At 37.7% G+C, this 17,021-nt stretch overlaps 1 protein-coding gene across 1 annotated transcript; it reads left to right on the forward strand.

Moving 5' to 3' along the window:
- The first annotated feature begins 5,565 nt into the window (after positions 1 to 5,565).
- On the forward strand, positions 5,566 to 16,732 carry LOC124777538 (putative ATP synthase subunit f, mitochondrial). Its single transcript, XM_047252990.1, has 4 exons — positions 5,566 to 5,708; positions 7,247 to 7,345; positions 11,639 to 11,755; positions 16,595 to 16,732. The coding sequence occupies exons 1-4, from the start codon at positions 5,630 to 5,632 to the stop codon at positions 16,624 to 16,626; spliced, it is 327 nt and encodes a 108-aa protein (XP_047108946.1). The 5' UTR covers positions 5,566 to 5,629; the 3' UTR covers positions 16,627 to 16,732.
- The last annotated feature ends 289 nt before the right edge of the window (positions 16,733 to 17,021 follow it).

Raw genomic sequence — 17,021 nt, forward strand, 5'->3', positions numbered from 1 at the left:
TGCATTTCTCTAGTCTCTGATAGACTTCCTTACTATAGATGTAGCATTGTTGGAAGCAGTTGTAATAATACATAAAGCACAACATGCACACTGGCTATCGCTGTATCAGTGAAATGATATCGACACTTGCCCATGACTGCCACAGAAATTGCGGAGTGGAGCCCACCCCCCTCCCTGTGCCATAGATCTCTGAATCACTGTCTAGTCTTGCAACGAAAATTTGTGCATAATTTAAGACTATAATATCTTGGTTTGATGAACTTTAGACTGTCCATCTTTTCTTGAGCCACGCCAGTGGCGACTGCAGGGAAAAGAAGGGTAATCTCTATTGCTGCCATGTTACAAGGAATGTTGCAGTGGGAAGATATCTCACATTGCTGATATAATATGCACCTCGCAATATGTTCAGACCACTTGCTGTGATGTTAATGTTGCGCAGAAGTCACAAGGTTTCATGAAAGCACGTTACAACGGTCTTCAAGAGTGACATTTATCTGTAGCAATGTATATTAAAACAAAGGAAGGCCACAGCTCAAGGCCAAACAATAGGCGATTCACTGTGTAATGACTACTCTGATGGTACTCAGTGTCAGCTTGTAAAGATTTGCAGCAGTGGTAAGTGTTGCAGCGAGGAGTTCTGAGCAGTAGTAAGGTATCAGGCCTCAAGAAAACTTAGACACACTGTAAGTGGGTCTTGGCCCTTGGGTCTTAATGGAAAAGACAGTGTGGCCCTTAGGCTAAAGTGTTTGGACACCCCTGTTACAGATCATGAGATCAGAGGGCAGAGACCAACACTTATAAATCACAATCAAGCAATGATACCTTCTTAACTGAACAGCGATATTAAGGGCAGTAAAGATTTAACACCAACACCGACTCCCCTTAGCAAACCTAGAGAGACCGTAGGCCAGCTTGAGGGCACACGCATGCCACCACGCGCTATAGGTCACAAGGCTGGTGCCAAAGAAGTCACCTAGTAAGGTAACTTCTTAGGCGCCGCCCTCGCAACATCTAGCATGAAGTGGTTCGTGTGTGTTCACTCTCCAGATTGTCTATGGACTCTCTAGAGTTGTTGAGGGGATTCAGCGCTCACATTTTGCAGAAGGCAGTTTCTCAAAGAGCAGCAGCTTAGTAGGGAGGTGTGGTTGAAAGTCACGAACGTCTCCTGGGACGGGACTGCTCAAGAGTGCATGTCCAGGTCATGGAGCTTGGCCGATAAAGGCATAGGCAGTACTGCTACGTGGTTTTCTTTGCCCTTGCGGTCAGTTACCTGCAAGTTCGATGTATCGAAGGTGTGCATGTTGATAGATGCTTTGATGGCCGACTGCATATGGCCTTATCGCAAATTTTAGTGAAAACAAATGACTAGTTACACTCTTAACTTGATACGTTACTGAACTCAGAAGCCCATTCTTTAATTAACTTTGTAGATATTCTGTCATACCCGTTGGAATTTTTTGATTTCAAAGGTTCTATGGTTGACAGTACTTCTACTGGTGTAGTCAGTGTATCGTATCACTGACGTTATTCATAATTACTGACCTGAGATATTTCATTGCAGAAATGTAGCATGGATTTGATTCGTGAAGATTGATGGATAAAGGCTACATTACATAGAAAAGAATATTGAGATTTAAAGTGTAGTTAAGAACAATGCGATTAAAGTTTAAGGACAAGGATGAATTGAAGGAAGGGTGAGGAAAGAAATGGGTCATATACCTTTCATAGATGCTACTATAACGAGGTATTTCTCTTTTCATGAGATATGAAATGCCTTTATAAAGAGTATCTGTTTTGTTGGAAAAATAGTTGCTTCTGTCTCCACATCTACATCGATTCTCTGCAAAGTCTGTGATGTGCATGACAGAGTGTTACGACTTGCCTAAAACATCATTTCGGTATCTCAGACGGAATATAAACTAATGTTATCAGTATTGTGAGTTGTGTTACTCAGTGCGATAGTCTGCGTCCTATTGACTTTCAAACAAAGTGAGATAGCTACTGTCAATTAAGCACGTGACTGGGTTGAGACACCTAGGGTAATGTCCCGGTCTGCTCCCCCCCTCTCCCCCCAAAAAAAGTAAAATGGAAATGAAATACGGGAGCAGTGATAATACTTCATTATGCGCGTATGTTCATAAATGTCCGTAGCATGTAGGTTGTCAACAGCAATATTCCAGAACTAGCTCTTCGAATATGAGACGAATAGAGTGCGTTCAGCTTGTACCAACAGCGTCTCATTTTGGAAGGAGAAGGACCATGGCCTAATGTCTATAGAGAAAGTCCGAGGAGGTTCAAACTGTCTTTATTGTGTATCGTGGAGCGGGGCCAAATACTAAATAAATGTACATGGCTACAGATACACTGCTACCACAGTCTAGACGACGGTGACTGTAACTTTTATTTCAGTTATCCTTGGATGCGACCTCAATTTTCGTTACCTTTTTGTTCTCCATTTCCAGGCCCCCACAACCGCACAAGTGGTCGACTGTGAAGAGCGGACAAATTGAATAGCTGGGCGGCGGCCATTAGGTAAACTAACGCGCGGAGTTCGAATGTTTATACATCGCTTTTGGTTATCAAATGCCTTCCCTTGAGTTAGGTCGCAAATATAATGCCTCATTTAAATACGTTACTACAATATACTTTTTAATTTATGAACAAACAGCAACTAGTCACTGTTTATGAATTTATCTTACGTACTACATGGAATCTGCTGTAGCTAAAAGTTATGTACTGGACCCCTAGTATTTTTCGTAGTTCATTTACGATAGATATACGCAAAATGCATCAAAATACTCAAAGATTAGCCCACTATATTAATAGATATTTTCTGACTCTACCTTGCTTTAGATTTAATGACTAGTAGTGCGTTATATATGGCATAGTGCTTTGGTAACTCACGACCAAATTATCATGTTTCAACTTAAACTAGACCATGAAAACACTACCGATCAGCCAACTTTCTTCAAAATGATCAGTACATATAAAATGGTATTCTGTCGGTCGGAAATCTTGCCTCCTGACAGCGTGTAACCATTTCTGTAACAGCTTCGGTTTTGAGAAAGGGAACCTGCAAATAGATGCACAGACATTATGCTAATACTGTGTTACAAAAACGTGTATTAAGCAAGTGCACTGACATACAAAACAACTTAAAATATTCACATACCTGTGAAATATAATATTCGTTCCTTTCTCGAATTTATTTGTACAATTAATTGCTGCACAACTCTTCACCATTTTACTTCTTTTGATTGAAGCGTACAGACAGTAGAATTACGAGTAACAAATACTATATGTACGCCCCAACTAAAGCCCGGTCCACACGCAACGATCTGTCTGCGCAGACATCGGCGCAGATGTCTGTACATGCAAAAGATCGCTGCAAATGTGGTGTGTTCACACGACACAAACCCCAATCTACTACTCGCCCGCCATCTGTCGGTGTAGAAAAGAAGTATCAGTGGCAAGCGACTACACTCCCCGTAAACGTCAAAAATTTAATTCAGTTATTTTGAAATATAGAAATGGAGGAAGTTCTCTTGTGTCGCAAAAAACATTGAGACCAACTGTAGGAAACAGAGAAAGCGGTCAAAATGGTGTAGACAGTGGCTGCTAAAGCGAAAGCAGTTTTCTCACGTAAATTTACTGCGATATTTCCGGGGCGAACCTTAAGAAAGCCAAGCAGATCAAAATACCATAATGTTGGCTGGTATACTTGATCCACTCCTACCCCAGATCATCTAGATTACTGAACTTTGGATAACTCTTTTCGGTAAACAGTTCGCAACGAATTTATTTTTTTTATTACTGATTCTCTGTTTGCCGAGGCGTCAACTGCCGCAATTTTTCAATTAGAGCATTGTATGGTGCTGTCTTTTTGTCTCGGTCACTATATTCTTTACTTTTAATCTTCCACAAACATGGTGGTTTCTATATATTTCAATGAATTCACTAACAAACTCTCGAGAACACTGACGAGTATCAGCAATTATAATGCCCTGTGCGCACAAATACAAACACTAGAATGAGCAAATAGCTGTTTCGCGCCAGATTTGCGGCGATCTGCTGTCCACACGCTCCAACTTGTCTGCGCAGATGTGGTTTGAACCCACAGATTTGAGAGGTTTCGCTCAAACCTCCAACTCCAACTTCCATGTTTGCACACACCTCAGGTTGGTGCAAATCTTCTGTCCACACGCAACGATCTGTCTGCGCAGATGTGATGTGCGCAGGCAGATCGTTGCGTGTGGACGGGCCTTAATATACAACGTTGAATCACGGTCTTCATAAATAACAAAACTACACAACACACCACTACAATGGCGTCCAGCCGAAGGTTCAAATTGGAGGATGCTAAGTTCACCCAACCTGGATATGATGTGACGTCATTATGACGTAACACGCTTTAGTCGATTAACACACCTATCGACTTTTACGAACGTTCGAGATTCTAAACTGTCGTCAGCTAGTGGTTTGTTTTGACACGTGCGATTCTGATAACAGCTCAGTGTGGCAGCGTATATGTATTTCGCAAAAATAAAAGTAAAAGAGCTGGATATTAACAGAAATATTCCTGACCGTGGCCTTGAAAACACCACGGATAACACGTTTCGTAAAAAAGTGAAGTCTTCTTGTGCCCTGACCAGATTAGATTGTGTGATTGTAGTATTGAACGCTTACGCCGAAAATAATATTTATTTATTCTCAATATTTTAGTATCGTTTCATACAATTGGTCTTGTCAGTACATAGAAGATTGTAGCAGCATACTATTGCTGACTTTTTTTCTTAATTTATATAGCTGAAAGAGAACTCGTGCAAGTTTGTTAGCTAAGTAATTTATGTGTCCATCCCAAGATAGTTTTTTATCAACCATAATTCCAAGTAATTTTACACTCGGACCGCAGAGACAGGTACCTTAGTGTCCAGTAATGACTGGTGTGTAGAATGATTGAATTTCGAACTTAAAAAGAAAAATATGAGGCATTGTTGAAGAAAAATCGTCGACCGGAGATGAAATACGAGGGGAAGTGGATTTCTCAATGTAATCTTAACGAAAGGTTAGTGTCTTGACGCATCTAAAGATTTTGGCTGCTGAGTGCTTCTTCTCTCCGAGTACAAATAACTGACGCACTTCAGCTGGGTCAGAAGTACATCAATTTCTGCTTGAGATTCACAATAACCACGCAATTGCCTGTCGTCATCGATGCTGAACTCTTTCAGATTTTCTCTCGTTAGTCTCTCGAATGCTGAACACATAATTAGAGACGAGCAAACGAAAAACAACGCACAGGAAATAAACACAGTACAATATACGATTTAAACGCAAGGAACGCAAAACACATGTCAACGAATGGTGCAGAGCACAGCGCTACCCTGTCACAACCTCTCGAAAGTTCACAAAAGTCGAATAGTCGACATACGGTTTCTATCGTTTTCTATGTAGCGTGTATACGTCATAATGACGTCACATCGTATCCAAGTCCGGTGAACTTAGCATCCACCGTTCAAATTATCCCGCGACTGCAGCGCCATCAGTGAGTCTAGTTATCTTTTACAAGATCTTTGTCCATTTCACAGGATATATGTAATCGCTGATTGAGGGTCTCCTATTCGCACTTAAAATGGCGTTCGGAGACTATCCAGCTGAATATAATCCGAAAGTGCATGGCACATATGATCCTGCCCGTTATTATGGGAAACGTAAGTGATACAAAATAATGAACATGGTAAATTTATATGTAGACAAATGGTTTGTTGGAACTTCGGGTAAAGATACAGTATCATAAACTTTTGCCGGCTGATATGCACATTGGCTTGGAAATTATCTATAGAAAGGAGGTAGGCCTAATCAGTTTTACTGAACTGGCGTAAATTCAAAGTAGACTTTCAGATTCTTTACTTTAACCCAATCTTCATTCTGATAAATGCATCAAAAGTTTCTTGCAAGTCCAAGCAATACTGTGGACGGCTAGTAACAAAGAATGGAAGCTGTGTTCCCTATTGCTTCTGAAAGAAAGTTGCTTATTTTCTCCTGTTTGGGATATTTAGTCAGTCATGATAATAAGTTGCTGGGTCGCTAGGTATTCTGTAAGTTGTTTAGGTCTTGCCAGAAATAGGCCTAGATCAGAGTAGTTACAACACCGATCCATTATTCAAACTAGTAGTCTTTAGTTAAATAGCATATACCAAAGTAGAGGTTTTGTATCATGTAATAATTTACACTTTTTTTATAATTTACCTTGGCGTTTTAGCTATTTTTAATCAAAAGGCCTTAACACAGAGCAAACACACGTAGATCAAAGCAAACACAGGAAAACTATGTTGAAAACTCGCTGTGAATACTGAAGCTAATTTCCTTCTTTATTTAAAAGTATAAGTGTGGGTGAATATTAACAGCAGAGGACTCTTTCTGGGTATAAATTCAGATAGGCCTAACAATAGTTGAAATGATTTGTAAAAAAACCTCAAGTATTGTGGAAGCAAATTTGGTGGAAAACTTACATTAGTAGCAGTGACGCCATTTTAGATGAAATGCAGATTAGCGTGTATAAAAAATGCAAATAAATTACTTCTGTGCATGCCAATAGTCCTATCTAACCAGAAATTAATTAGAAATGCAATGATGTGTTTCTTCTTCAAAGGGGGGCAGTGATAAACAATTAGGCCTAATGAAGACAGCCAAAAGAAGAAAATGTTGTGAAGAGGGGGATTTATTAGAAAAGAACTGGTTCGTGCTATGTTTTGAGAACAAGTCTCTCAGTGACAGAAATGTTTTGAAAGAATCACAGCTATACACATGGTGCAATATGTTAATGCAAACAACATATCATTTCACACTTTTGATGGACAAACTGAAATGCAAATTACTTATCCTCCTCTTCCTTCTCTACGTTCAGTGTGATTTGCATATTCATTTTATCCCTAAATAGAATGTACGCTTGAGCTTTGGTTAAAATTCTGCCAGAAAAGAGAAGCTAACTAGAAAACAAACTTTTCATTGCTGGCTTCCTGTAGTGTTGCACATGTAATTAAATTATATGTTGTAATGCATTAGAGAGGTTCTTTAAAGTTGTTGATATTCTGAATGACACTTCCTATCGTACTAGTGAGTATACCCATTTTCTGTCCTTTGCAGGACTGGACCTGTTAACTTTTGACCAGATTTTCCAGTTTTGTCTATAGATCGATATATGACCTATGGGATATTTTCTAAGATTGTTCAAAATTTCATGTTTCAGCTGACACAGCACTAGCTGATGTGAAGGTTGGTGAATTGGGAAGCTGGCTTGCACGCCGCAATAAGTCGCCACAAGCTATGGCTGGTGCTATCAGCCGTGGTAAGTGTTTGTACATTTGAAATGCAAAATCTTTTAGAAAATCTATGCAGTTGCTTGCAGTCACTGTAACAATTCATATAAATGTTAGTACTCTGCATCTTAAAGATTTTAGATGTCCAGCGACATGCAGATGAGTCGTGAAGGAAATTCAAAACTGTTATCCGATCAAAGTAAATTAGTCTAGCCATATTGTGAAAGGGCATAAGGTATATAAGTGAGAAAGCTTTCATTCCAGATATAGAAAAATGTCTCTCATTTTAAGAACCATCCACTTAGATGCAGAGTCGGGAGCGATCTGAAGGGAAATCAAATTTTTTTCTAACAAATTTGCCTAAGTACCAATACAGTTGTAAAAATGTGGAGTTGGTGGCAAGTGTCAGTGAAATCTTGGCAGGTGGGATTTATGGTAAGTCGATAATGTAACATATTGGAATGGTATTAGCCAAGAAAGGCAAATCTCCAGTCTTGACATGTTAATGGATTGTGGCATTCTGTCAGTGTCTTGGTTCAAATAGTAACATTTGACAGTAATTGAGAGTGGTAGGCTGAAACTTGAATATTTTCATTCGCTGATATGACATGGGATTGTATGTGGACAACTCATTACGAACGTACATAAGAGCATTTTAGCCAAAAAGTGAACTATCTGGTCAATACATTGTGTTGATTCTGGAGGCTCATGTAGACTTCTATTTGGTAATACACTGACAACAAAGTACATGTACTCACTCATGACATTCGTGACTAGCAACTTGTTTAAAAGGAACAGGAACTTCTGTTCATTGAACGCAAGAAAGAGCAACGATCTTTTATTGTGGAGATATCCTTTATTGCTCAGAAAAGTTTAGTTTTCTGTAACATTGCTTAATTAGGTATCACCAAGAGTTGGATGTCAGTAACAAACTGAAAGTTTTTAATTTCAGGTTTATCTTTTCTCCTTAAAAAATAATCATGCCTTAATGACAACCTCACAGCTGCAGTCTGAATTAACTTACTTTTCATTCTTCCCCCCCCCCCCCCCCCCCCTTTTTTTTTTTTTTTTTTTTTTTTTTTTTTTTAAAAAAACTGAGACTGTCCCTTAATGCTGTAGAATTAAGATTTGTGGTGGGATTCCCATACGTCTGCAGCCTGTGTCTGAAGTTAAGCATCTGCCACACTGTACTGTTACAAATGGCATTATACGGGACTACTGTCTCGCAGTGCATTGGCCACTTGAGGCTGCCGTGAGGGCGGCAAGCGATAGAGCTGGTTGGAGAACAGTTAGTTGCAACTGGAAAGGAGGAAAAAGTAAGCATGTCTCGGGGGAAAATTGCTACTTACATTAATGAAAGATAGGAAATTGCTGGGCATTGTCTCAAAATTTCCTTGTATCTACGATGTATCCTAATCGCTATAAAAGTACCTAACTGTGGAGAATAATGCTTGGAGAGAAGTAGCAGAATTCATGGAGAGAAAAAGTAAGAAAAGTGCTATATATATTCAGTTTATTCATATTATTAGTTTTTCAGGCATATAATGCGTATTACAATAAAAAAATTGTTTTTAGCATTTTCCTACTTTTTTTATATTAAAAAAAAAATTTGAGCATACTCAGTCCTGTTAATGTCATTACTTTGCCAGGGTGTTACCCCTGCACCTGCACAGTAAAGGAATCTTGCACAGAAAATACATCAGCATTTGCATAACTGCCACTCCTTGCTAATGGTCAAAGATTTTCAGTTAGTAATGGTTCATTTTTGTTTCATTCAAAATGAGGCTCATTATTTTTCTCTAAGAATGCACTCTTAAAGCTACAATAAATGAATTATCAAACTTACTGGCTTCAGATAGATTGGCCAAGACCTAACAGAGCAAAGCAATTTTCATGAGAAGCTCTGCTGGCTCATGAAAGTAGTTGTTTTATTGGTACTGGCTGTTTCACAAGAGAGGGGTAGGGGTGTCATCATATTTGGGTGTAATCGAAATGCCCTCTCGCCCACAAAAACATGCGGCACTACCAAGTCTGAATTTGACACTTCAGAAGGCAGAGAAAACATCTTACCACTTGCAAATAATTTCTCACTACTACTTTCGTCAAATTCCATGGTCCGTCTTCTTCCCATGTGATCAGACATCAGTGAATTTGTAGTTTACGTCAATCACAGTAAAATGGACAGTAGAGAAAAAGACTCTAATTGTAATACTATGAGCCTGGTGGGACAGGGAACAATTAACACATTTTCAGTCAGGGGCTCCAACAATTAGGAAATTGCCATTTTTCTTAAAATTCCTTATATTTTGATTCTGACTGGTCAGATGAGATCTGTGGTGAAAGGATTGTCTGTAATTTCTTATGTAAGAATCACATAATTTTTGCCAATTTAAGGAGATATTCTGAATGCAAGTGCCAATGATCTGAATGTTTATCCTGTTGCCATAAATCCAAAAACAAAATAAGGTGTAATATTAAATTCTGCTCCTGGTAAAGGGAATAAATGGGCACAGGCTAATACATTAACATTTTTTTAACAAAATGGATCAGAAGTGAGAGATTTAAGGTGGGATTCCTGCACAACATCTGAAGCACCCAACTTGTCTTTTGACCTTACTTTTAACTTTATATTATTATTATTAAATTATTTTTGTAACTATTTAACAGAAGTACACGAAGCGACCAACAGAGATGTGCCAAACTGCACCAACTTCGTCTGATAAAGACATTATTTCAGAAAATGTGGAAGATATAAAGTTATTCAGACTACTCAGCAAGAGACACATTAAAATGACATAAATCTAGGAGTTGATGAATTCTCAGTAGGTCGAGGTAGGAACCATTTGGTGAGCACTGGCTGAAGAAAAATGTGACAATGTCGATTTATTTTTTTAAATACTGCTAGCACTGGAAAAAAAGTCATAGATCAATGAAGCCAAAAGAACAACACAGCAGGCAGAAGCTTATGGGTTTGGAACATTGCACTTAGTTTGACTCTTTACGTTAGTGTGTGGCGTTAGAATGAGTACTAAACACTTATGAATTCCAATGCCATCAATTGTGGACAACACTAGCATAGCTCAATCTAATTACACATAGATTGAAACGCAAGCTTATCGGCCATCTTAATAGTCCGTGTAGCTTTTCTGACTTTTTTATATTATACTGTTGTCATTTTTTATACTGTCTGCCTCACAAATAAATCAATAACACATTAATGAAGATTTTTAATTTTATGTACCCCAATGTTAGTTATCTGTAATTAAAGGGTATTGGTATCTGGGAGAGGAATCGTTCTCGATATCTAATGGACGAGTTGTTCAGAGTGACTTTTATCAGTTTTTTTAAATTGGTAGTATCTGACCATTTCCCTTACATAGCTGTAGTTGAATGTCTTCAACTTCTAACATTAGATAGAACCAGTGCTTGATTTATATCTGACAAACAAATCAGAACCACAGATTTTTAGATTCATGATGGAACTGTTACTGTACTGAAATGATATAAAACAAATGTTGTACTCAGACTTTTAAAATGCTCAGAGAAGCTTCAAAACAATGTTAGATGTCTAAATTTCAAAAACATACCCTGGGAGGTCACAGTACTGGCACCTTACTTCATACCAATCGAGCTTTGGATACGACGATAATTTTTGCTCACTAGTCCTGTTGGTGCAAACACTGGAGACAAACTAAAGCTGTGTGGCTGATGGCCTGCAGAGCTTACCAGCTATATGAGAACTGCTCTATGTCCGGTGCATGTGTCAGACACTGCATAGGGAAATGGATTTGTGAAAAGTTTAATGTGATTTCAACATTTAATGTTGTAATAAGAGTTCAAATCACTTTTCAAAGTTCCACGGCACTTTGGGAGTGTTTTAGTAGAATTTGGAACAGATCAGTGGAAAGTCAGAGCAGTCCGATGACCTATTAGGTATTATAGGGTGGCTTTATTTATAGAGCGCCAATCACAAGAGGCAGGTATCAAAGTTTGCAATTTGATCTGGGATACAGTTTATGAATAGAGCATATTCTGTAGAGAATATAAATAATTCCTTCACAAATCATGTAAGTGTAATTTCATCTATATTGCAGACACCACAGTACTGGGTATCAATTGGTGGAAAATTAACATTTTCTGATTATAAGATGGGTATAGTCTTTCTCCAAAATCTTAAAATTGTGTATTGTTGCTAACAATTCAACTTATGTAAACTATGGCAGTCTGATAGTACCCAAATAAGGCTTTTCATGTTTCTTTTCTGTCTAAATATCCCAATAATTAAAACACCTGAAATTTTATGCTCATTCTGATTCTTTCAGCTTGGTGGAGATGGCAACACAAATATGTGCAGCCGAAGCGACCAGGGATTGCTCCGTTCTTTCAAATAACAGCTGGTGCTATGCTTTTCTTTTATTGCATCAATTATGGAAAACTGAGTGAGTTGTATTATGTTTTGTCATATAATATAGAGGACTAATAGCTACCCTTTTGATATACTTTTTACACACCTCATTTTCTCCATCAAATGAGACACTGGAATCATAGACCAAAAGCACAGCACAAAGTTATGAGAAAAATAGATGTTTGTGTAAATAAAATTTATAGATGAACTGCCAGTCTCTTAGGTATGACTTATTAAAAAAACAGTCTCAGCACCCTATACTTCCTATACAATAATAATATATTAAAATAATGTATTCACTTTACAGTATGAAATATTAATTATGGTTACATTAATTATTACTGCTCACAAAATTTTCTATTATAGGCTAGTACCTTTTGACAGTGTTACTGTTCATAATCAGATTCTAGATTTCCAGAAGGCTTTTGACACCATTCCTCACAAGCAGCTTCTAACCAAACTGCGTGCCTGTGGAGTATCGCCTCAGTTATGCGACTGGATTCGTGATTTCCTGTCAGACAGGTCATAGTTCGTAGTAATAGACGGAAAGTCGTCGAATAAAACAAAAGTAATATCTGGCATTCCCCAAGGAAGTGTTATAGGCCCTCTGCTGTTCCTGATCTGTATTAATGACACAGGAGACAATCTGAATAGCCGTCTTAGATTGTTTGCAGATGATGCTGTCATTTACCGTCTTGTAAAGTCATCAGATGATCAAAACGACTTGCAAAATGATTTGGATAAGATATCTGTATGGTGCGAAAAGTGGCTATTGACCCTGAATAAAGAAAAGTGCGAAGTTATTTACATGACTACTAAAAGAAATTGGCTAAATGTCGATTATGCGATAAGTCACACAATCTGAGGGCTGTAAATTCAACTAAATACTTAGGGATTACAATAACAAATAACCTAAATTGGAACGATCACATAGATAATGTTGTGGGTAGAGCAAACCAAAGACTGCGCTTCATTGGCAGAACACTTAGAAGGTGCAACAGGTCTACCAAAGAGACTGCTTACACTATACTTGTCCGCGCTATTCTGGAGTATTGCTGTGCGGTGTGGGATCCGCATCAGGTGGGACTGACGGTGAACATCGAAAAAGTACAAAGAAGGGCAGCTCGTTTTGTATTATCGTAAAATAGGGGAGATTGTGTCACAGAAATGAAACGTGAATTGAAGTGGCAATCATTAAAACTAAGGCGTTTTTCGTTGCGACAGGATCTTCTCATGAAATTTCAATCACACGTTTTCTCCGATTGTGAAAACATTCTGTTGGCACCCACCTAAATAGGGTGAAATGATCATCACGATAAAATGAGAGAAATCAGGGCTCGGACAGAAAAATTTAAGTGTTCGTTTTTCCCGCATGCCGCTCGAGTGGAATGGTAGAGAGACAGCATGAAGGTGGCTCATTGAACCCCCTGTCAGGCACTTTATTGTAAATAGCAGAGTAATCACATAGATTTAGTATAAAACTGGAATTGGAACATAAAGAACAGATAAGAAATGAATCAAACAAGCAAATATTACCTGTTCCAACATGTCATGGTCTTATTTATTGTTTTCATTGAGCAAATTCTGTGCCTTGAGGTTCAGATAAAATTGTCAATTTACCTGTGATCACAGAGTCAACACTAAATTATGTTGCAGCAGTAACAATTATGCAGCACAGAGCAAGAAAATTAAGCTTAGTCCTTTGGGCCCATATGGAAATGGGTATCAGATAAATTGGTGGCAGCTTTTTGTAAATGTTCATATCATATAACATGGACCTACAGCATAGGTAAAGATTGGTCACCATAAGATACAGATGCAAGGAGCATGTATATGTGCTACAGTATTAAAATCAAAGATTGTGTGCTTGAGCCCCTTATGGATCAAATTGCCTCAAGTTGAAATATGGTGGTAGAAAGGTCATCATATGTGGAGAGACAGAACAAAGCTTATATATTAATTTGTGGAAGCAGACAATAGTACAACAGCAAGGGGAAAGTATGTTAAAATGACTTTCCAAACCGAAAAATCGTGCTGGTTCTTACGAAAAATAAGCAAAATTACATAGCTGGTGTGAAAGGAAGAGTTGCTAAGAGCTTCTACTTGAGAAATACAAGGATTGGGAAAAGATTTTGAGGTGACATTCGGTTAGAGCTCCATGTAGGATTGAGTGGCTTTCCATTTCTGAAACCCACCCTCACATATAATATGAAAGGCTGTTAAAATAGATAAGATTTGTGTCCTCATTTGCACAGCATTTATGAGAGTGAATAACAGAATAAATTGTCAGCTCAAGCAGTGTGCTAAGAAATGTGAAAAAATGCAAGTAATTTAAACAGCCATAGGCTGCAATGATAACATTTTAAAGGGAATAAATGTGTTGTAACATTACTACTTGCTTTGTGGATCACACTGAGTGTGTTTGATATTGGAATAAAACTTTTTGTATTTGACAGTTTTTGTGATGTGAAGAATATGCTGTTTCAGTGCACCAGCATATTAAAGATGTTAAACATGGTATTGTGCTACAAAAGCACTCTTTTACATATAAGTGCAATAAAAGACTCTTGATGTGTGATATCTCCACTGATTATGTAGAAGTGTAAGCTTTGTTAAGCAACTTATAGGGTAGGAAGCCAAACCAATTAAGTTTACAAACTTTGATATCTGTGTAATATACACAAATGGTGTAGAGCAGTGTATTGCACTCAGTTCAAGGAATAGCTGAATTCTGGTCGGGTATATAATTTTAACTCACAAATGTTTGAAACCCTCTTTGATTGTTCAGATATGTCAGTGACTGGTTGTGGAAGAGGAAATGGAATATTTCTGAAACTCTTTCGAAATATTAGTGCCCTTTGAATGCATTGTTGCCTTTTTTTATGTTGTGTAGAACATTCTTTGTACATTTTTGAAACTCACGGAGAAAGTATGGGATAAACATAGTTATTTAAAATAGAAATAATGTGTGATTGGTGGACCACTCCAATGCTGCAGTTACAGATAAAAGTTGGCAAGTGCATACTTAGCAACAACAGTGGAAAATGTTTGCACCCACATTCATCATCTTGTCATTTGTGAGGATAACTTGGGTCATCTTGATTCAGTAAGAACAAAAAGTTACTGGAAACATTAAGTGAAACCACACATCAGTAGATCCAAGGATTTGATTCCTGTTACCTTAAAAGTGACATTGATGGCCGGGAGGCCCCATTTGGGGAAGTTCGATCTCTGAGTTGCAAGTCTTATTCCAGTTGGTGCCACATTGGGTGACAAGGGTGGATGATGATGATGATGATGATGATGATAACAACAAAACATTCAGTCAAGTTGAGAAAATCTCCAACCTGGCCAGGGAATTGAACCCGGCCTGCTGCATGGTAGGCATTTTGTGTTACCATTCAGCTAAGCAGATAGACAGTATAATTGTAAACAGGACTCTATTGTTACAAATGTAGTTATTTGAAAAATGCATACTAACTTCTATGTGCCACACACTTCTCTAGATGTCAGGAAAACTGTGTCAAGTGATGGAAGAGGTTTTAAAACTGTAGAAGTTACAGAACTGTGGGGAGGACAGGCAAACTAATAAAAGTAACATAAACAAAACAGGGAGCAGTGTATAAGAAAAAAATTTGAATATATTGGGGTTGCTTGTAACCCAGTAGTGGAGGTGCATAAAACTGTAGAATATAGGTCTCTCTGGTCCTGGAGACTGAGTGACGCTTCTCTCCCATCCCCGAGGAAGCAAGTTAGACAGTGTGTGTGTGTGTGTGTGTGTGTGTGTGTGTGTGTGTGTGTGTGTGTGTGTGTGTGTGTGTGTGTGTCCCAATTTTGCAGGTAAAGGAGAAATGGAGGTCTTGGGGGACTGAAGTATATAACAAGGAGAGGTCAACAGCAACGGTATGGCTCTCTGAAGCCATTGATGTCGTGGTGCAGGTTAAGATCCCAGGAATCACATCCTGCAGCCATTCACCCTGGTAGGCCTCGTTTGCAAGTAATTGATGAAGGGGGAAAATTGAAATGCCACATGACACACTGTACGTTTAAATACTGTAGTAATGTAATACAGGTTGGTTGCACAGCTTAATGGTTAAGGTACAGTTTACACAAGCAAGATGTTATGGGTTTGAATCCCATCAGGTGCTTTGAATTTTTTTTAAAAATCTGCATTGAAATGACTTTGATCATTACTTTTATTCAATTAAGTGATTTAAATATAATTTTTTGTATTTATGTTTCTTTGTCACATCATTTGAATCATAATATTAACTTTCCATTCGCTCTTTTTTTTCCCCCTGTTATTCTCTTTCTACTTGGAACTTTGTTTATGTGAATTTTTAATCATTTGTATTTATCTACCATTGTATTTCAACATTTGTAAATTCTGGTATTTCAATTGACAACAAAAGATGATATAATCTTTGTATATTGACTGTGAAAAGTGTCAAAAATGTATTTTTGCTAGATATACATTTTCTTGGATGGTAATTGTCAAACAAAGATTTAAAACATAAATTCCTATTGCACTGAGCACGAAATAACACAGATGAAGATTTAAGTGAGAAGGGATTATAAGCAAAATGAAATCAAAGGAACAAAAATAACATGCAATGATATGGACAAAAAATAGGATGGTAAAATCAAAGCAATTACATTGAAGTTAATACATAAAAAAAATTGAAATCACATGATCCAGCTGGAAAATGTATGATAGGAAGAAAATTGCATGCAAATGAAAAAGTTAATCCTTTGATTGGTGGAAGTTGTATGGTGACAGGGCCAACTGTTCATTTTGTTGGTGGTTAAGTCCACCTTTCCACTTTCATAGTGCAAACAAGAATTGATTTTGTTCTTTTTTTTTCTTTTTCAGAGAGGCACCGTAACTACAAGTATCACTGGTAAACATTATAACAGCACCAAGCATATTTTGTGGATAATCTAGCAAAAACAATGTACTATAGTGTTGAAAACTTTACTCCTGTACAGTGAATAAAGTGAAATTAATGAATATGTTGTAAATATAATGTCTGAATGTGCAATGTACAGTGTCAGCCTTTACTGATGAAGTTGTCTTATGAGCAGATACCCAAACCACAAAGATCTTCTGTAGTAATATATAAATAGCTACAAGAATTTGTTCTTGAATATCAGTTTATGAGAAGATATTAAACTTAATGTAGTGCAGGAGAGGAAATTAGGAAAAGTGTGCCAGTAAATATAGTCCTTAATGAATTACAATCACTGTGCCAACTTTTAAATTGAAGCATTAAGTATTGAGAATTGATGATAGATTTTCC

Source organism: Schistocerca piceifrons, chromosome 2 (genome assembly GCF_021461385.2).
Source record: "Schistocerca piceifrons isolate TAMUIC-IGC-003096 chromosome 2, iqSchPice1.1, whole genome shotgun sequence".
Taxonomy (NCBI): Eukaryota; Metazoa; Arthropoda; class Insecta; order Orthoptera; family Acrididae; genus Schistocerca; species Schistocerca piceifrons.

Excerpts from the sequence above, each read along its gene's own strand:
- LOC124777538 (XM_047252990.1), top strand. The coding sequence starts at position 5,630 with ATGGCGTTCGGAGACTATCCAGCTGAATATAATCCGAAAGTGCATGGC. Across the intron at positions 5,709-7,246 it reads TGCCCGTTATTATGGGAAAC|CTGACACAGCACTAGCTGAT; the intron begins GTAAGTGATACA and ends TTCATGTTTCAG. Across the intron at positions 7,346-11,638 it reads GGCTGGTGCTATCAGCCGTG|CTTGGTGGAGATGGCAACAC; the intron begins GTAAGTGTTTGT and ends TGATTCTTTCAG.